The sequence below is a fragment of the Podarcis filfolensis genome (genome assembly GCF_964270895.1).
Source record: "Podarcis filfolensis genome assembly, chromosome: 14".
NCBI classification, from domain to species: domain Eukaryota; kingdom Metazoa; phylum Chordata; class Lepidosauria; order Squamata; family Lacertidae; genus Podarcis; species Podarcis filfolensis.
The window spans coordinates 41,925,498-41,945,764 of NC_139616.1; the positions used below are offsets into that span (position 1 = coordinate 41,925,498).

The 20,267-nt window shown below is 47.3% G+C and overlaps 1 protein-coding gene across 6 annotated transcripts in view; it reads left to right on the forward strand.

Moving 5' to 3' along the window:
• The window catches only part of TECPR1 (tectonin beta-propeller repeat containing 1), a 40,594-nt gene that overhangs the window by 10,957 nt on the left and 9,370 nt on the right, over window positions 1–20,267 (forward strand). For all 6 annotated transcript variants that reach the window (XR_014541395.1, XR_014541396.1, XR_014541397.1 and 3 more), the window contains exons 7-20: window positions 1,830–1,930; window positions 2,520–2,621; window positions 3,565–3,710; window positions 4,068–4,573; window positions 6,148–6,293; window positions 7,690–7,845; window positions 9,350–9,499; window positions 10,538–10,695; window positions 11,234–11,361; window positions 12,712–12,814; window positions 15,005–15,101; window positions 16,093–16,172; window positions 17,417–17,473; window positions 19,117–19,291. Coding sequence is in view for 1 of the 6 variants with exons in the window: in XM_083584918.1 (XP_083441044.1) it covers window positions 1,830–1,930; window positions 2,520–2,621; window positions 3,565–3,710; window positions 4,068–4,573; window positions 6,148–6,293; window positions 7,690–7,845; window positions 9,350–9,499; window positions 10,538–10,695; window positions 11,234–11,361; window positions 12,712–12,814; window positions 15,005–15,101; window positions 16,093–16,172; window positions 17,417–17,473; window positions 19,117–19,291 (2,105 nt within the window). In the remaining 5 variants the exon portion in view is untranslated. The remainder of the gene's footprint in view (window positions 1–1,829; window positions 1,931–2,519; window positions 2,622–3,564; window positions 3,711–4,067; window positions 4,574–6,147; window positions 6,294–7,689; window positions 7,846–9,349; window positions 9,500–10,537; window positions 10,696–11,233; window positions 11,362–12,711; window positions 12,815–15,004; window positions 15,102–16,092; window positions 16,173–17,416; window positions 17,474–19,116; window positions 19,292–20,267) is intronic.

Sequence of the window (20,267 nt, forward strand, 5' to 3'; positions counted from 1 at the left end):
GAAGGCAGGCTTAAGGCTTAAAGTTACAAGCATATACAAACAGGTTTACCCCATATGTGGGTTGACTTAGTGACTGCAGTTAGCAGTCCGGGAAGTTCGCAGGACGAAAGGAAGGTGGAAAATAGAGAGAGAGGCAGCATGCCTTGTCCTTTTACCAAGTCTGGAAAGGTCACGCCTACCCACTAGTCATATGTGAGGAAGGATGCGCCAGGCTAGGAGAAACAGGAAGTTTCGACTGACTGGACCAAACGTCCCCTTGCATGTCCACTCTAGGAAGACAAGGAATGTTGTATTTGATTGCTCCCAGTTGTTATAAGAATTTTAAGGTCTTAGATATATAATATATGCTCATAAATGTACCAAACAAACCCGTACATAAATATATAAACCGCATGTCTGAAGCAGCACAGGAAGACAGTCCTGAAACCATTTTGACTCCCAAGCTGACCAAATGTTTCTCTGCAAGGAGGGAGGAGGTGGAAAAAAAACTTCCTTGTTACAGGAATTTAGTAATCACCATTTCAAAGGAACGGGCAGACTACCAGGAAAGGCAATTAGATAAGGCATTATCAGATAACCTGGCAGACAGGAAAAACAACAACATTCAAATTTCTGTTGTAGATCACCTTCTCCGTGATGTAGGTATTATGTTTGTGGGGGGTGGTCTTGGGTTACACCCCTTCTGTGGTGTATGTATGATGTATGGAGAGGTGGTCTTGAGCTCCAGGGCAGGGAATTTAAAACGTCTATATAAGGGCAGGCACACCGAGGTTCTGGGTCCTCCTCCTTTCCTGTGTGTGAGGGGAGCACCCTGTTGCAACAGCTTTAATAAATATCAGGCTTACTAGCTGCTTTGCTTCTCAATTTTCTCTGGTTGGCCTCTGTTATTTTCTCCTACCAATAGGGAACCCACGTAAGGACTCTATACGGGCTCTTGGATACCCCATAAGGGGAAAAGGGCAGATTTTGTTTACAACACAGTGGAGTACATCCCACACATTTGCGGTCACGGGAGGCTTTTGACGATGACCTTCAAGCGCTGAACTGTTTAGGATCAGGTGGCTTAAAGGCTGTAGCAGCATTCGTTGCTCACCTGGCTTCCCAGCGTCACACATCTGTTGGTTACTGGGAGGGTGAGGAGCCAATCAGGTGCTCAGTTGCTGCGCCTGAACCTTGCCAAGCTCCCTGCCGCCTCACCCTCTCGGTAACCAACAGCATCATGCGGCATTGGCACCCCAGGTGTGCAGATCCGCTCCACCCATTGCTACTGTTTAAAGTGCCACCTGCTTTTAAGTCCAAAGCTTAAGATCTGCTTCAGAGACCCTGATTAGGTGCGTTCCTGCAAAGACAGTCTGCCTGGGGAACAGGGCCTTTTTGCTGGTGGCTCCACGGTTGTGGTATTTAATCCCACATGAAGTGAGGCAGGCACCATCCATCGGTAGCTCCAAAGAGGCCTTTAAAACCCACGGACTGAGGTGCAGAAACAATAGTTTGCTCTGGCTTTTGTGTGCTTAACTTATGATGGGTTATTGTTGCCTTTGTGCCAGCTTATTACTATGATTATGAAGGAGATATCTTTAAGTGGTTTTAATTTGCAGGTGTTTATTTTATTTTGTTAAGTTTATATCCTGCCCTTCTTCCCAAGGGAGCACAAGGTTCACATTTTGCTGATGGTTTGATGTGTATTTCGTATCCCTTGCTTTCCAAAGCGTGTTTTTCTTGAGGTCATAAATTTACAAAGTAAAAAGTAAATAAAAACATCACATTTTTCTTCTTGTTTGGAACTGAACTAGGGTTTCAAATTGTTCTCTTGCTTTTTCCTCTGACAGGAATTTCCTGGACGATTGTGGAGCCTCCTGTCCCAGAGAATGGAATCTTACATGTGTCAGTGGGTGTGAATGTTGTTTGGGCAGTTACCAAAGACCGAAAAGTAAGAAGCTTTGAGACACAATTGCGGTTTAAGGTTTCCTTTCATTTAGTGCTGGCTATGTTTCAAGTCCTCGTGACAGAAGAGAAGAATTGAAAACAGCAATTTAGGATAACAGTCAGCCACTCCCCATCACCCAGGGCAGTATCTTCGTGCCTTAAAAAGTGGTCCTGTCCCCTATTCCACTTTTAAAAAGACTGGGGAATCTTCATTATATGTTGCTGTGATTTATTAATCCAGTTCCCTTGGTTTCCTGGGAAGAGGAAATAATTGTTAAAACACTCTGGCGATTCTAGATCTTTGTGGGGAACGGGGGTCTCCTAACATCTTCTCAGCACCCTTAACAAACTACAGTTCCCAGGATTTTGCGGGAAAGCCATGACTTTTTAAAGTGGTATGATTGCTTCCTTAAATGCGTAATGCAAACGGAGCCCGTTGCCATTTTCTGTGTAACCTATAAAGTAATTCAGGAATGTGAGTATTGCTACTCTGCACAATTTATTCCAGTTTCAGAGTTCAATTGTGGAGGGGAACAGAGTTGGTAGAGAAATCCAGAGCCACCAAGCAGTAATTTTGGATATTCTCCCCTCAGGTCTGGTTCAGAAGAGGTGTGAACTCTCACAATCCTTGCGGCACCAGCTGGATCGAGATGGTTGGCGAGATGGTGATGGTAAACGTCGGCTTGAATGACCAGGTGAGGCTCCCTTTAGGACAGGCAAACTCCGACCCTCCAGATGTTTGGGACTACAATTCCCATCATCCCTGACCACTGGTCCTGTTAGCTAGGGATGATGGGAATTGTAGTTCCAAACATCTGGAGGACCAGAGTTTGCCTATGCCTGCTTTAGAAGCAGCAGAGCAGGTATCCAAGCAGGCCTGGAACATTAGCCCTACTGCAGTTGAACCAGGCCTGCAAAAAAAAGAAAGAAAAAAACTTTGAACCTGTTCATGGGATTGACTCTTCTGCAACTGAACTGGGATAAACAGAACCGTAGCTCACTGGCAGAACACAAGCTTTGCATCTCAGGTTAAAAGGGTGAGGTCGTAGGTGGTGGGATGTGTAGAAGAAAACTATCCTTCAACTTAGTTTAGGGTTAAAATCTGTCAAGATTTTATTCAAAGCATTTGCTAAGGAGAGGTGCAGAGGTTTCACTAGTCTGGTTTATTTTTATTTTATTTTTAATTATCTTTGCATTTTCTATTTTACATATCATCTTTTGGGGTACCTGTCAACTCAAACATTTTTCTCGGCCTGAATCTCCTGTTTTAATTGCTGCGTGGTTTTAATGGGATCGTTTCACTGTGTATTTTAATTGTGGTTGTTTATATTTCAGTGTTCAAATGGGGCTGTTTTATTCCGTGTTTTGGTTTTGTATTCTAATTATGGCTGCTTTGTTTTCATTCTCGCATTTTCATACCTGCAAACTGCTTTGAAGCTTATTTTGGCATTAGGCAGTATATAGATATATCAGATAAATAAATATTATTGCGTCAAATAATAAAGTTGCTCTTACTTGCTACAGCGCAATGCCTGGGAACCACTTCTTTTGTGATGTCAGCCACAAGGGAGCTGAACATCTATTTTTCTTACTCTCACACACATTTCTGCTTTATCTTCTCTCTCTCTCCCTGTCTAGGTCTGGGGGATCAGCTGTGAGGACAGAGCCGTTTATTTCCGTCAAGGCGTCACCCCAAGTGAGCTGAGTGGGAAAACGTGGAAAGCGATTGTTTGCAGCCGAGATAGTGACCGGTCGCAGACTGGCAGCTCAACAAGTCTCCTCAGGTAACTTAGAAACCCTGAGAATGTGCTTTTAACAACAACAACAGCCATAATCTTCTACTACAGTGGTACCTTGGGTTACAGACGCTTCAGGTTACAGACTCTGCTAACCCAGAAATAGTACCTCAGGTTAAGAACTTCAGGATGAGAACAGAAATCACGTGGCAGCAGTGAGAGGCCCCATTAGCTAAAGTGGTACCTCAGGTTAAGAACAGTTTCAGGTTAAGAACGGACCTCCAGAACGAATTAAGTTCATAACCCAAGGTACCACTGTATATATAATTGGCTTGGCAAGCTTGCTACTGAATGATAACGGACTTGGATCCGGTGCAATCTCTTTCTCTTCACCCTTTCCCCAAGTGCTGGCTGTTTCTTCACGGACGACATCAAGGAACAAACCAACTCCATATTCCGAAGTGATGGAGACCTCCCATCCGATATCGAGGCACCTCTGGTTCTGGAAAACGTTTGCCTGCCTGGGTGTGTGGCAGGTGACAACAAGCCCCCACAGGCACCGGAATCGGACGCAGGCCCAGCTGTGAATCTTGTCCCATCCCCTCTTGACGAAGCCAACCCTGTGGCAGATAAAGGGCTGGCGGATGTCCCAGAAGCACCTGCCTTGGGTCCAGAGTCTCAACCCGCCGAATTGCAGTGGACAAACATTGACCTGAAGGAGGCCAAGAAGCCAGCTGCGGCCTCTGCAAGCGCCTCGGCTGAGGCATCCAGCCTGTCCTCTTTTGGCACGTTGTCCGTTGGCATAGAGGATCATTTGGAGGCCGACGAACATCCGTTGTGGGCCTGGGTCTGTGGCGGAGGCTGCTTTGTGGATTCACACAGCTCCCTCAAGTGGTTCACGGTGCAGTCAGGTGGGGGAGATTTCCAGTGTTTGAACCATCTCCATGTCCCCTTCTGAATGTGTACACTTCCCCTATGGTCCTTCCTTCCCATTGATCCAGCCCTGTAAGGTCCCACTTTTAAATCTCTGTCCTTTGGTCACGGACTTAACGTTGAGACACGCCTAAGTTTCATGTGCAGCGGTGTCTGGTAAACCTGTGTCTGGCCTGTACTATTTAAGACGGCAGGTGGGAATTCACATGATTGAATGCTGTTCAGTACAAAATAGTTCAGTATACAAGGAAAACTATCCAGATGTTGCTGGAGATGGATTCTAGGCAACCTTTTCCTGACCTGCTAGTGTGGTGTTCTTTTCTTTTTGTGAAGGAATATTAAACCCTCACAAGTGGCCTGAAAGTGTATATTCCAGACATGGGTCTGCTGTCTCATTCATTTATAAGAACTAGGCCTGAAGCCTGGACAAGTCTCTATGAGTAAGGCTGACCCCTTTCCCTCAGATTTGCAAGACTCCTGGCATTTGTGCGGCTATCTCTTTGCTTTAAGTTAGCCTTCTCCAGAGCTGAGTCCCTTGATGGTGTTGGACTACAGCTCCCATCATCCCTGATAGTTGCTCATGTTGGTAGAGGCTGATGGGAGTTGTAGTCCAGCAACATCTGGAGCTGGGGTCAGCAAACTTTTTCAGCAGGGGGCCAGTCCACTGTCCCTCAGACCTTGTGGAGGGCCGGACTATTTTTGGGGGGGAATGAACAAATTCCTGTGCCCCACAAGTAACCCAGAGATGCATTTTAAATAAAAGCACACATTCTACTCATGTAAAAACACGCTGTTCCCGGGCCGTCTGCGGGATTTAGAAGGCGATTGAGCCGGACTGGGCCCCCGGCCTTAGTTTGCCTACCCATGATCTGGAGAGACAACACAGTGGTTTCTGATAAAACATAGTGCTATGTTTTTTCTCTTCTTCCTAGTAGCTGGTCTTGGAACCCTACCTCAAACTTTAGTACCTATCTTGGGTAATGAAGTCTGTGTGTGGTGGTGGGATGTACGAAGTTGCCTCACATCCATGCCAAACATATAAAGCACTTGGCTTCCCCTAGAGAATCCTGGGAACTGTAGTTTACCTCTCAGGTAGCCACAGTTCCTGGCACCTTTCACAAAGTACAGTTCCCAGAAACCCATGTGCTTTAAATATGTGGTGTGGGACATAGGAAGCCGCCTTATACTGAGTCAGACTCGGTGGTCCATCTAGCTCCATACTGCCTACACTGACAGGCAGCAGCTCTCCTGGGTTTCTGATAGGGAACATTGCCAGCTGTACCTGGGCATTGAACCTGGGACCTCCTGCATGCAAGGCAGTTGCTCTGACCATGAGGTGCGCTCCTTCCCCAGGTAGAAGCAGTTGCTTACCTGTCTAAGCCAGTGTTGTCTCTCCTGACTTCTGGTGGCTCTCCAGGGCCTCAGGTAGAAGTTTTCACATCACCAACTTCCCGGTCCTTTTTGAACCGGAAGTGACAGGGATTGAACTTGAGGCCTTCTGGATGTTCTGTTTCCTAGTCCTTAATTATGTGCTCCTCCTTTTCTGCCGTAGCCTTATCCTCTTCCGGGCAGTCCCTCTCTCTCTCCATCACCCCCGCACAGACTGCCGTGTGGCGGAAGCAGATCTTTCAGCAGCTCACGGAAAGGACTCGGCGGGAGGTGGAGAACTTCCGACACTACGAACAGGCTGTCGAGCAGGTAAGCCTGGAGAGAGGCTGCCATCTTTTCCTGCATTTTGACCTTCAAAATGTGCAAGCTGAGGGACTCTGAAGAACCTCGGAGATGGGCTGAAAACTCTCCAAACTACATTTTTCATGCAGTTTTGACATTATGTATTAAGAGCTTTATGGCTAAGTTCCTAATACAGTGGTACCTCTGGATGCGAACGGGATCTGTTCTGAGCCCCGTTCGCATCCTGAAGCGAACGTAACACACGTGTGCGCGGGTCAGGTTTCGCTGCTTCCACGCATGCGTGTGATGTCATTTTGAGCATCTGCGCATGCGCGAGCGGCAAAACCCGGAAGTAACGCACTCGGTTACTTCTTGGTCACCGTGGAGCACAACCTGAAAATACTTAACTTGAAGCTACTTCAACCCGAGGTATGACTGTATATATTAAGAGTTTTATCGCTGAGTTCCTAATAATAGTAGTAAACATGACTATACCTCTGTGATGGGGGCATGTTATGGAGGAGGGGAGAAGCAGGTTGAAGTCTCTTTAGGGCCAGAAAAAAATTGATTGGATGCAGCATGAGGTTCTAGGACCTATGTGTTTGCCACCCCTACCATACAGAGTGAGGCCGGGGGGGGTCAAGTTCCATGCCTCAAGATGCTTACAACCTACAATTCTAACAATGGGTGCGCCGAAAGGAATTTGACCTGTCTAACCTACTTTTAAAGTTGTGTAAGTCGATCACTATCACCACATCCTGTGCCAAGAAGTTCCATCGTTCAAGAGCATAAATAAGTACTTTTGTCTGGAACCTTCCACCCAGCAACTTCGCTGGATGGCCCCAGAGAAGGGGGGGAAATCTCTGTCTGCTTTCTCTGCACAACCACCATAGTATAACCTTCTGCCCGCTACTGTCTGTAGTAGAGAGGAAGAGTGATGGAGGGAAGGGGAGCGGAGGTGTTTGGCCCCCTTGTGGCTTCTGCACCTAAATGATGCTGTCGGGTAGTTGTGGTTTTATTGCATTGTATTCATTGGACGCGGGTGGCGCTGTGAGTTAAACCACAGAGCCTAGGACTTGCCGATCAGAAGGATGGCGGTTCGAATCCCAGCGATGGGGTGAGTTCCTGTTGTTCGGTCCCTGCTCCTGCCCACCTAGCAGTTCGAAAGCACGTCAAAGTGCAAGTAGATAAATAGGTACCGCTCTGGCGGGAAGGTAAACGGCGTTTCCGTGCGCTGCTCTGGTTCGCCAGAAGCGGCTTCGTCATGCTGGCCACGTGACCCGGAAGCTGTACGCCTGCTCCCTCGGCCAATAAAGCGAGATGAGCACCGCAACCCCAGAGTCGGTCACGACTGGACCTAATGGTCAGGGGTCCCTTTACCTTTACCTATTTTATTCATTTCATTTCATTTTTGCCTCTCCAGTCTGTCTGGGTCAAAACTGGAACCTTGCAGTGGTGGAGAAGCTGGAAGCCCTACAGATGGGTTGATGTGCGGGTGGCCCTTGAGCAGTTCACCGGGAACGACGGCACACGGGACAGCATCCTCTTCATCTATTACATGCACTACGAGGAGAAGAAGGTACTGGCGCGCGGCCATATTCTCTCTAGAGAAGCCACACCGAGCTCTCTGCGCCGTGTCCGTATTTTATGCACTGATTTGCTTTGTAAATTTATAACGCGATGTGAGATGGATTTCCCACCCACCCCAGAAAACTTTTCAGTACTTTCCATTTCTGTGAAAGTGTCTGAAAAATGTGTTGTTTGCTTCATATAATTAATGAGCAGCATAATAAGCAGATGCAATACCATTCAAATGGGTCGATTGCCAAATTCTTAATTTCTCCTCCATGAAGCATTCACGCCTATATGACATATATATGAATATCTCTTCCATTGTGCTAAAATTAGCATTTAGCATTTTTAAGTACAGTTGTACCTTGGAAGTTGAACGGAATCCGTTCCGGAAGTCCGTTCGACATTCAAAACGTTCGGAAACCAAAGCGTGGCTTCTGATTGGCTGCAGGAAGCTCCTGCGGCCAATCGGAAGTCCCGTCAGACATTCGGCTTCCAAAAAAAGTTCGGAAACCAGAACACTCGCTTCCAGTTTGCGGTCTTTCAGGAGCCGAAACGTTCGGCAACTAAGCCGTTTGAAATCCATGGTACGATTGTATATGACAAAACTGTTTGGAAAGGGGAGGATACTTTTATTTCTAATTATCCAAATACATATTGGAGTACAAGGCACCATCTTAGATGATGGCCTCCTATGTGAGGAATGTGGGAATGTGCCTTAATACTGGCAGATTCCTGACCATAGGTGCATCTAGTTCAGTGTTGTCTACACTGGCAGGCAGTGGCTCCCCAAGATTCCAGACTGCAGACTTTTCCAACCCTACCTGGAGATGCCGGGGACTGAACCTGGGACCTTCTGCATGCAGAGCAGATGCTCTACCACTGAGCCAGGACCCTTCACCCAATGCTTTCCACCAGATTCTTTAAAAATTCCCAGATTCAGTTGTTATTACCGTATTTTTCGGTCTATAGGAAGCACTTTTTCCCTTCCAAAAATTAAGGGGAAACGTGTGTGCGTCCTATGGAGCGACTCCTTGGCTTCAGCGATAGCAACACGAAGCCTCCAAAGCGCAGAGGGAGCGCTCCCTCTGTGCTCCAGAGGCTACGTGTTGCTTTCTCTGAAGCCTGGAGAGCGAGAGGGGTCGGTGTGCACAGACCCCTCTCTCTCTCCAGGCTTCAGGGATAGCCGCCTGAAGCCTTTGGAGCGCAATGGGAATTCACACTGCGCTCCAAAGGCTTCAGGTTCCTTTTGCTGAAGCCGGGAGAGCAAGACTCTCCCAGCTTCAGCAGAGAGGGAGAGCTGCGCAGCGCCCCTTCACCCAAGCGGGAGGAGAAATGGAAGGGGCTCCGTTTCTCCTGCCGCTTCGCTGAAGGGGCGTTGAGCAGAGGGGGGGAGGTTTTTTTTTTCTTGTTCTCCCCCTCTAAAACAAGGTGCGTCCTATGGTCGGGTAAATGCGCTCCTCAGTTAAAAAAAGCTTGTATATTGTGTGTGTGTGTGTGTGTTTTCCCAGTACATCCATGTGTTCCTCAATGAAGTCACCATCCTGGTTGAGATCCTGAACGAGGCCAAACATTCCTTCGCTCTGTATACGCCGGAAAAAACCAAGCAGCGCTGGCCTATCCGACTTGCAGCTGCCACCGAACAGGAGATGCACGACTGGGTGAGCTCAAAGACCAGATGCATGCTGAAATCAACAGGGCATGTTTTGAAATTCATCCCTTGTGTATAAGATTCGAATATTGTCTTTTTTAAAAAAAGCTCCCGTCTGCACTATACATTTAAAGCAGTCTGATACCACTTTATCACTCATGGCGTCCCTCAGAAAATCCCAAGAAACGTAGTTCAGTGAGGCTGTTGAGAGGTGTTTAGACCTTTAGTTCCCACAATTCCCAGAGTTCTCTGGGGAAAGGGATAGACTGTTAAATCATTCTGAGAACTTTACAGTTCCCAGTAGTTTAGCCATCCATCCCTCTTCCCCAGGAAACTCTGGGAATTGCGGCTCTGTGAGGGGGAATAGGGGGTCCCCTAACAACTCACAGCACCCTTAGCAAACTACACTTCCCATGATTCTTTAGGCAAAGCCATGACTGATAACATAGTAAAAAGGTAAAGGGACCCCTGACCATTAGGTCCAGTCGTGGCCGACTCTGGGGTTGCAGCACTCATCTCGCTTTATTGGCCGAGGGAGCTGATGTACAGCTTCCGGGTCATGTGGCCAGCATGACTAAACCGCTTCGGGTGAACCAGAGCAGCACACGGAAACGCCACTTACCTTCCCGCTAGAGTGGTACCTATTTTTCTACTTTCACTGGTGTGCTTTCGAACTGCTAGGTTGGCAGGAGCAGGGACCGAGCAACAGGAGCTCACCCCGTCGCAGGGATTCGAACCGCCGACCTTCTGATCGGCAAGTCCTAGGCTCTGTGGTTTAACCCACAGCGCCACCCGCGTCCCAATAACATAGTAGGATGCTTTAAATCAGGGGTGGCCAACTTCCAAGAGACTGCGATCGACTCCCACTATAAATAAACTGGCAGTGATCTCCCCATTTTATTGACCAGCGTTGTTGAGCTTTTTCCGGTTGGACAGGCCTGCTTTAAATGTATAGTGTCATCTCTGGGTTCGTATTTTAAAGGAGCTGCAATGCTCAAACTGCTCGTGTTCCCCGTGACTAAATGTTTCCTCCTGTCGTGCCTCCCAGCTGGCTCTCCTGAGCATGTCCTGCTGCGAAAGCCGGCAGATCCAGGGCCCCCCCTCCCATCAGGCCATATGGTCCGTGACCTGCAAAGGGGACATCTTCGCTAGTGAGCCAAGTCCTGACATGGAGGCAGCGACACACCCAATGCCGTGTGACCAAATGTAAGAAAGCTTTAATAAGTCTCCCTTGCTAATGGATTATATGTGTGGCTGCAAATTTGCCATTTTTTGCCGGGTTTAGGGGGCGGGGATCAAACATGGAAATTTCGATTAACCAGCAGAGGACAGGCCCAAACCTGTTCCAACAAACTCAGAGGTCTCTACTGGGGTTGTTTCCTAGCCAGTTTAAGGGCTCTCTCACTCTCCTTAGCCTACCTTACAGGGGGGTTTTACGGCTATTGAGGGAGCCAGGTGTGCTTCCCCGAACTCGTTGGAGGAGGGATGGGCTAAAATTGCAAAAATAAAATAAAATAAAAGTTCATTTATAGAATAGGTGGATTGGTTTCAGTGGTTCTAAACTTGTGGGTCCCCAGATGTTGTTGGACTACAACTGCCATCATCCCTGAGCTCTGACCTTGCTAGCTAGGGGTGATGGGAGTTGTAGTCCAACAGTATCTGGGGACCCACAGGTTGAGAAAGGCCGGTTTAGATGGTTCTGTATCCTGGGGGGAATGCTGAGCAGATTTTTTTTGTCCTGCAGGTTCTGGCGCCAGATAGGTGGACATCTCCGAATGATTGAATGCAACAGCCGCGGCATAGTCTGGGGCGTGGGGTACGACCACACCGCCTGGGTTTACACCGGTGGCTATGGAGGAAGTTTCTTCTCAGGTAAGAAATATATTTTCATTTTGATCTCTGTACTTGCAGGGAGGCCCTAGATGGCGCCCTGGGTGGCACATCCCTCCTGCATTATAATTGACAGGTGGGATATCTTACTACAGTGGTGCCCCGCAAGACGAATGCCTCGCAAGACGAAAAACCCGCTAGACGAAAGGGTTTTCCGTTTTTCGATGCGCTTCGCAAGACGAAAACGTCTTGCGAGTCTTGCGATTTTTTTCGCTTCCCCCCCTTTTTTCTAAGCCGCTAATAGCCTTTTAGCCGCTAAGCCACTAAGCCTTTAATAGCCGCTAAACCGCTAATAGTGCTAAGCCGCTAATAGGGTTGCTTCGCAAGACGAAAAAACCGCTAGACGAAGAGACTTGCGGAACGGATTATTTTCGTCCTGCGAGGCACCACTGTATATAATAATATCTCTATGACTGCCATCACGCTGGTGACCAAGTGCACATGCGCAGCAACCCCTTGCAATTCAGGAATCTCTACTAGATCATACATGACAGAGGGCCATCCAACTTCTGCTGAAAAACCTCCAAGGAAGGAGAGTCCATCACCTCCCAAGGCAGCCCGTCCCACTGTCAAGCAGCTCTTAGTGTCGGAAAGTTCTTCCTGACGTTTAGTCACAATCTCCTTTCTTGGAGCTTGGAGCCACTGTTTTGGGTCTACCCTCCTGAAAACAACCTTGCTCCGTCCTACATGAGACAGCCCTTGAGATATTTGAAGATGGCTATCATAGCTCCTCTCGATCTGCACTTTTCAAGGCTAAACATACCCAAGTCCCACAACCATTCCTCGTAAGGCTTGGTTTCCAGACCCTTTATGAATCGCTTCCCATAAAATATCACAGTAAAGGTAAAGGACCCCTGACAGCCATGACTGATAACATAGTAAAAAGGTAAAGGGACCCCTGACAGTTAAGTCCAGTCATGAACGACTCTGGGGTTGTGGCGCTCATCTCACTTTACTGGCTGAAGGAGCCAGCGTTTGTCCGCAGACAGTTTTTCTGGGTCATGTGGCCAGCATGACTAAGCCGCTTCTGGCAAACCAGAGCAGCGCACAGAAACGTTGTTTACCTTTCTGCCATAGCAGAACCTATTTATCGCCTTGCACTTTGACAGCAATAAAAACAATTCCATATGTAGAAACAATTTCAAATCTAATACAGATACAGACTGGTATTATACACACTATTATATTTTTTGTGTGTGTATTTATAGACACATACATGCATATACATTCATACACATTCCCGTATATATTAATTTAGGGAAGGATATCAATATTTAAAATGGGAAATGGACGTGCAATATTAGGGTGTGATTAATGGTCTGGGTCTTGTAGGTCTAGCAAGCAGCGCAGATAACATTTACTCGCAGTCGGATGTGAAGTGTGTGTACATTTACGAGAATCAGCGGTGGAATCCTGTCACTGGATACAGCAGCAGGTACGGGGTGCCGAGGGGCAAACTTCAGAGTGACTCTCTTGGGGGACGTCCATTGGAGTCTACTGGTCTTACTTGGCTGACGCTGTTCGTTTTTTTAGTTGTTGTTTTTAACAGCAAACAAGCAACCTTTTCCATTATATTAAAAACATGATAAAACATCAAACATTAAATGCTTCCCTAAATAGGACTGCCTTCAGATTTCTTCTAAAAGTCAGATAGTTGCTTATTTCCTTGACATCTGATGGGAGGACGTTCCACAGGGCGGGTGCCACTACCGGCAAGGCCCTCTGCCTGGTTCCCTGTAGCTTTTCTTCTCACAGTGCTGAAATCTCCAGAAGGCCCTCAGCGCTGGACCTCAATGTCTGGGCTGAATGATGGGGGTGGAGATGCTCCTTCAGGTATACTGGACCAAGGCCATTGAGGGCTTTAAAGGTGAACACCAACACTTTGAATTGCGCTTGGAAATGTACTAGGAGCCAATATAGGTCTTTCAGGACCTTTCAGACTCTTAGGTCTGATAGTTCAACAAGCTTGGGAGGCCTAGGAAGTTCTCTGCACTGGGTAAATACTAGATTTCACCACTTGAGGGTGTATTTGCCCAAAACTTTTAGCATGGGTGCTGGGACCAGGTGGTTGGGTGGAAGAAAGCATGCCGAGGACCCGCTTTGTGGAAACTGAACGGCTCAATTTAGTTGTCAAGACAAACAAATCTTCTGCTTATATATTTGTCAAGAAATGTAACTTCTGAATGAGATAAATCTGCTTATTGATTTGATGTATTTATATCTTGCCTTTCTCCCAAGTTGGGATTCAAGGTGGCTTAGCAACACTTTTAAGACATCGTTATAAAATACACAGTAATAGAAACTGGTTAAAAACGGTATCTAAAATACAATAAAGCACATTTAGAAGTGGCATTAACAACAAAGTTGATGGACTATGCCAAAATAGCAAAATTAACTGGGAAGCTCTGGAATCAAGAAGACAAGAAATTTAAAAAAGAATGGGAAATGTTTATAATGTATATACAAAATCATTGTAAACAGGTCAAAACGTTAGCAGGATTTTAAATACACTTGTAATGTAACAATGTTTAGATAATTTAGAAAGATGCAAAATTGGAGAAGTACTGATATGCAGTTGAAAATAGAATTAAAAGGACCCATGGAAGGGATGAAGGGGAAGTCAAGAGATTCAGAGTAATCTCGGTATTTGGTTTTTCACTGTTTTTTTGCTGTATGTTTCTATCTTTGAAAATCAATAAAAAAGATTATTTTTAAAAATAACAACACCAACATAATCTGTGCCTAGTTTTCAAAGGATAGGAAGGTCTTAGACTGCTGGCAGAAAGATAATAATAATCATCATAATAATTTATTACTTATACCCTGCCCATCTGGCTGGACCTCCCAGCCACTCTGGGCAGCTTCCAACAGAATATTAAAAGCACAATAAAACATCAAAGATAGCGAGGGAGCCAGTCCAACCTCTTTTGGGAGGGAATTCCACAATCTTGGGGCAGCCACCGAAAAGGCTCTGTCTCATGTCACCACCAACTGTGCCTCAGATGTTGATGAAACCGAGAGAAGGTGGGCTTGGAACTATGTTTCGTCCAAGAACTCTCATCAGTGACCTTGAAATTGACCACCTTCATTTTCCTGCCACGTAATGTAAGGAAGGGCCTGGATTCCAGCTCTGAAAATCACACTGGGAAATAGCAGAGGAGCAGAAGCTCAAGCACCGCTAAACCATGGTTGGATGTTACATGTGGACCCAACTCAGCAGAATCTCAAAGGCTGCTCCCTAATACAGTCACACCTCATGTTGCGTCCGCTTCATGTTGTGTCTTTTCACGTTACGTCCCGCAGCAACCTGGAAGTACCGGAACGGGTTACTTCGGGGTTTTGCCGCATGCGCAGAAGCTCTAAATTGTGCCGTGCGCCTGCGCAGATACAGCACTTTGAGTTGTGGGCATTTCATGTTACGGACAGGCCCCCAGAACAGATCCCAGCCATAACACGAGGTACCACTGTATGCTGGTATGGAATGAAGGCATTTCTGGTGTGAAGTGGCTTCTTTTAGGCTGCAACACACAGGACTGAACTCCACTGAGCAGAGTGGGACTTAACTAACTGAGTCAGCACACAGAAGATCAGGCACTGAGCGTCCTGTGTGTGTTTTGTCTTACAGGGGCCTCCCCACGGATCGGTATATGTGGAGCGATGCCTCCGGCTTGCAGGAGTGTACGAAGACCAACACCAAGCCCCCGTCGCCACAATGGTCTTGGGTAAGCGGACTGGACCGTTCTGGACATTGCCCTGTTGCAAAGATGAACTGACTTGCAGCAACAGATTTTCTGGAGATGTATCCCTCCCTGTCCCAGCTAAGTGCCTTTGGACAAGTCACAAGCCTGTATGCCATGTACGGAGGTGGATGATTGATTCACCTAGCTCAGTATTGTCTACACTGACTGGCAGCAGCTCTCCAGGGCTTTGGGCAGGGTAGACTCTCCCTTCCATATCTGACGATCCTGGGATTGAACCCAGGACTTCCTGCATGCGAGGCAGATCCTCTACCACTGAGCTACAGCCAGGGAAGGTTCATAGAACCATAGAATTTTCGAGCTGGAAGGGACCCTGCATCATCTAGTCCAACCCTCTGTGATGCAGGAATCTCAGCTGTAGCATCCATGAGAGATGGCCACCTCTGCTTAAAAACCTCTAAGGAAGGAGATTCCCCCATCTCTTTGTGAGAGTCTGTTCCACTGTCGAACAGCTCTTACTGATATTTCGTTAGACTCTCCTTTCTTGTAACTTGAATCCATTAGTTTGGGTCCCACCACTCTATTTGCTGCCTACTCCAGTTTCGAAAATGATATCGGACGATCCTGTGTGACAACTAGTTTTCCCCTAAACTAGTTTTTTTTCTGTTTTGCACTGGGAGTTTTTCGGTTGGGGATGTATGGATAGGATCAGTGTGAGAACCCTTGACTGCTGGTGTAGAACTGCCTTGGCCCACGCCCTCGCCTGTTCCCACCTCCCATTTTTAAATTTCCCACAATTCCCCCAAAGGGCCCAACCATAGCTTTGCTCCAGGTCATTGTGGTGACTTTAACATGGATGAGTGGCTTTCCAGACCCAACTGCTGCTACTGGAGGAAGCCACCAGGGGGCACCCTGCTAGGAGCGTTCTCAAAATTTATGTTGCTGGTCCTGGATAGGGATTAGATTTCTTCTCCTTCTCCTTCTGAATTCTTGACTCTGTCTCCACTCAATCCAGGTTTCTGACTGGTACATCGATTTTAGCGTTTCGGGCGGCACTGATCGGGAAGGGTGGCAATACGCAGCTGACTTTCCAGCGTAAGGCTTATTGTTTTCTTTACTACTGCTAAAGGGTTTGGCTTGCATAAGTTACCTCCCCTGTATCTGCTTATGAAGTCTTAAGAATGGCAACAGGAACAGAACCTTTTGAGAAAAAACACAGGGCAAAAATATTAGGTTGTAATCCATTCAAGGTTACTTCCACACCATACATCTAAAGAGTTCTTGTTAGACCTCTGTTGCCCTCACAGAGCAACAGTTCTCAGAGTGGCTTAACAATCTAATCCCTCTTCAGAGGGAACTCATGAAATTAAAGGCCTGTGAAGGGGAATAAGGGTCTCTTAACTCTCAGCACTCTTAACAAACTACAGCTCCCAGAATTCTTTGGGGGAAGCCATGACTGCTTAAAGCAGTATCATAATGCTTCAAATCTACAGTATGAATGTGACCCAAGATTCTCCTTTCTGCATTTATTGGGTTAAAATTTATTTTTACCTAACGTTCAGGTGGGGCCTGCTGCTGTCTGGGCCCCGCCATTTTCATTTCCCATGATGCCCTCCACAGTGTTGCTCCAGGGGATTGTGGGAAATTAAAATGGCATCTCCAAGAATGTCTGCCCACAGGAAGCATTCCAGTGGTGGGAGAAGTAAAAAGCTAAATGGAGAAGATTGGTGCTTGTACGTTTTGCCTCATATCTCAGGTTCTACAAATGCTAAAATCTTGCTTTTAAAAAAATTAGGATCTTCTTGGAGGCAGGGGGCAGAGAACAGCCCCCTCGCTCTCTAGACACCTGTATGTCCAAGTAGCCCAGCACTGATTACAGCACATCCGCTGCTGCTGCCACCAGATTAATCCCACCAAGGCCTCCTTCAAATTTGGAGCTGGACCTCACTGCAGGGTTGTTGTGAAGAGGAAAGGGACCAAGTTTGTGCACCTTGGAGGGAAATGGGGAGGATCAAAGTAAATGCAAAATCTGGTGCTCTTTGTGCCTGTATCAGTTTATGGAACCAACAGCAAGAAGATCTGAATTTGTTTCTTTACTCATGTCCCATTAGACTGTTCAGAACTCCATAAGCTCCATTTATACGAAAAATAAATTTGGCACTGGGGTGCTGCTTTGCTCTTTAGCAAAAGTTCACTCGTGACAAGTGGCTAACCCCCAACATGGGAGCCTGGTTGGCCTGACAAACCACCCTTTGTCTGAGAAGAGCGAAGGGCCAGGACCTCTTTATCTTTTTGCCGGTGGACAGCGTTAAAAAACAGTGCGTCTCTCCTTCCTGCAGGTCTTATCACGGACACAAGACAATGAAGGACTTTGTGCGGCGAAGGCGCTGGGCCAGGTAAAGCACATCACACTCCAAAATAGTTTAGGTACCTCTCAGGTATATTGCAGGAGGGGGAAAAGAATTTTCCCTTCTTTTGCACGTACATTGGCCTGCTTCCCTTACCACACACTTTTTCGATTTTTAAAATCTGATTCTATTCTTTACTGCTTTAAGTATAGTTAACGGCCTTACTATGGAGTCATTGGCAGCTGTTAAAGGATGGTTCATAAGAATCTACGAATAGCCCTGCCATCCTATTCTCACAGTGACCAACCAGATCAGGGGTCGGCAAGGCTTACCGGGCATGGGCCAGATTACTCCTGCAGAGATCCTCCGTGGGCCAGACCGGCACAGCACGATGCCGGAAATCGCTTCTGCGCATGCCCAGATGCCGAAATCGCGCCTGCGCAGAAGCGATTTCCGATGTCTGGGCATGTGCAGAAGCGATTTCCAGAGCCATGGAAGAAAGTACCCATGCCGCGCTGCGCCGGTTTAGTGCAGCGCACGGGGACTCACCGAGCGGGCAGCTCGTGGGCCAGTTAAACAGCTTCCATCGGCCGCTTTTGGCCCATGGGCCTTAGGTTGCTGACCCCTGGACCAAATGCTCATGGGAAGCTTGCAAACTGGACGTGATGAGTGCTCAACAGCACTCCTGCCCCACTTGCAGTTCCCAACAACTCCTATTCAGAGTTATAATGGTGAATACGCAATCTGCCTGATCTCTCTGGTCTTTGTGAGTTTCAGTATGAACGGACCCCCAGCCCCTGCCCCCTGGGCTAGTGCATGGATTGGGCCATCGCTCGCCACCGACCTGGCGAAATGCACCTGGCCATCAAAGGCTTTTAAAGTCAACACCGACACGTTGAATTGTGCTCAGATACTGGGAGCCAGTGTAGATCCTTTTGGACCGGCCATCCAATCTCCACTCACCCCCACCCCCAATAAAGCAAAGCAAATGTAGGAGGAACGAGTTGGGTAGTTTTTTAATTTCCGTGCCAAGGTGGAAGGCATCAGTGCCCTGACCATTCTCCCTGCCCTTTGACCTCCTGACCACCACACAGTGGTGCCCTTATTAGCATGGCTTTCTAAATATCTTCTTGTGCTGAACTGCTGTTCATCCAGGCCCAATATTGCATCATGCTCATTTGGCTAATTGGTAAAACACACATGCCTTCGTTAGCTTCTGTAAACCTACAACTTGAATTGCTGCCCACTGCAGTTTTTGGCCTCCCCTCGGCTGCAGGTTCAGGTTTTTCTGGGCCCTGAAGTGCCAGTTCCTGGTGCTTAGCAGGGCTCCCTCGGGTCTCAAACCGTTGTATATCCTGCAGCTGCAGATGGGGAAAAGAAGGGGTTGTTTGGCCCTCGAAGTTCAGCCATGTTCCCCATTGCGCATCAGGTTTTGAAAGTGTTTGCACCCTGCCACCCGCGATCCTTCTCACAGTGCTTCATAGCATCATAAATGTTCATGCATTTGTAAGAGATTGATCCTTAGTATTGTCTGCTCTGGCTGGCAGCAGTCCCAATAATTTCAGGCAGAGATTCTCGCCCAGAGCTACCTGCAGATGCTGGGGATTGAACCTTGGACTTCCTGCGTGCAAGGCAGGGGCTCTGCCATTGCCCTTTTACTCACCTCCTTTCTCTCTCCCTTGCCTTTCCAGGAAATGCAGATACGTCACCAGTGGTCCTTGGCTGGAAGTCCCCCCAATAGCCCTGTGGGACATTTCCATCATTCCTGAATCTCTGGTTGCTGAGGACGAGTTTGTGGCTCTTTGGGCTATCAGCGACAAGGGAGATGTGCTTTGTCGACTATGCATCACACCCCAAAACCCAGCTGTGAGCCTTTTATTTTCTTGTATGTTTGTGCAAACTGAGCACCTGAAATGAATCTAAATAACATCACTTGTGCACTTTGCTAGTTTGCCTGCTCTTGGGTGAGCTCCCATTGCTTGGTCCCTGCTCCTGCCAACCTAGCAGTTCGAAAGCACAAAAGTGCAAGTAGATAAATAGGTACCGCTCTGGCGGGAAGGTAAACGGCGTTTCCGTGCGCTGCTCTGGTTCACCAGAAACGGCTTAGTCATGCTGGCCACATGACCCGGAAGCTGTACGCCGGCTCCCTCAGCCAATAAAGCGAGATGAGCGCCACAACCCCAGAGTTGTCCATGCCTGGACCTAATGGTCAGGGGTCCCTTTACCTTTACCTTTATGCTCTTCGGTAATCAGTTATAAATGTTGTTTTTTTAATGGGGCATGTTAGGGTCAATCTTCATTTAGTTCAGGCCTGGGGGACCTGTGGCCTTCCAGGTGTTAGGATCGCATCATAGAATTTTAGAGTTGGAAGGGACCATGGGGTCATCTGAGTCCATCCTCTTGCAATGCAGGAATCTTTCGCTCAGCATGCGGCTCAAACCCACAACCCTGAGATTAAAAGTCTCATGCTCTACCAACTGAGCTTGGGCTCCAACTCCCATCAGTCCCAGCCATAACTTCATGCATCTGATAGATGACTATAGCCCATAAATGCTTCTACTACCAATAAGGTGGCTACCCCCTTGGAAACTGTGTCAGCTGTGCAAGTGTCACTTCAAACATACCTAGGGGGACCCATGGAGTTTTATCTTCTTGCTAGCTATCTTTCTATTCAAGTACCATTTCTATACTCTGAATGCCACCTCTTTTTTGCCATTGTGTTCCATTTAAATCTAATAGACACGGCACAAAAGGAAAGGGGGAAGAGGAGGGCCGATGAAAATAAGTGAACCCAGGAGCCAATGCTTAACATTACACAACTGTAGCAATGGCAAAGTAGAAC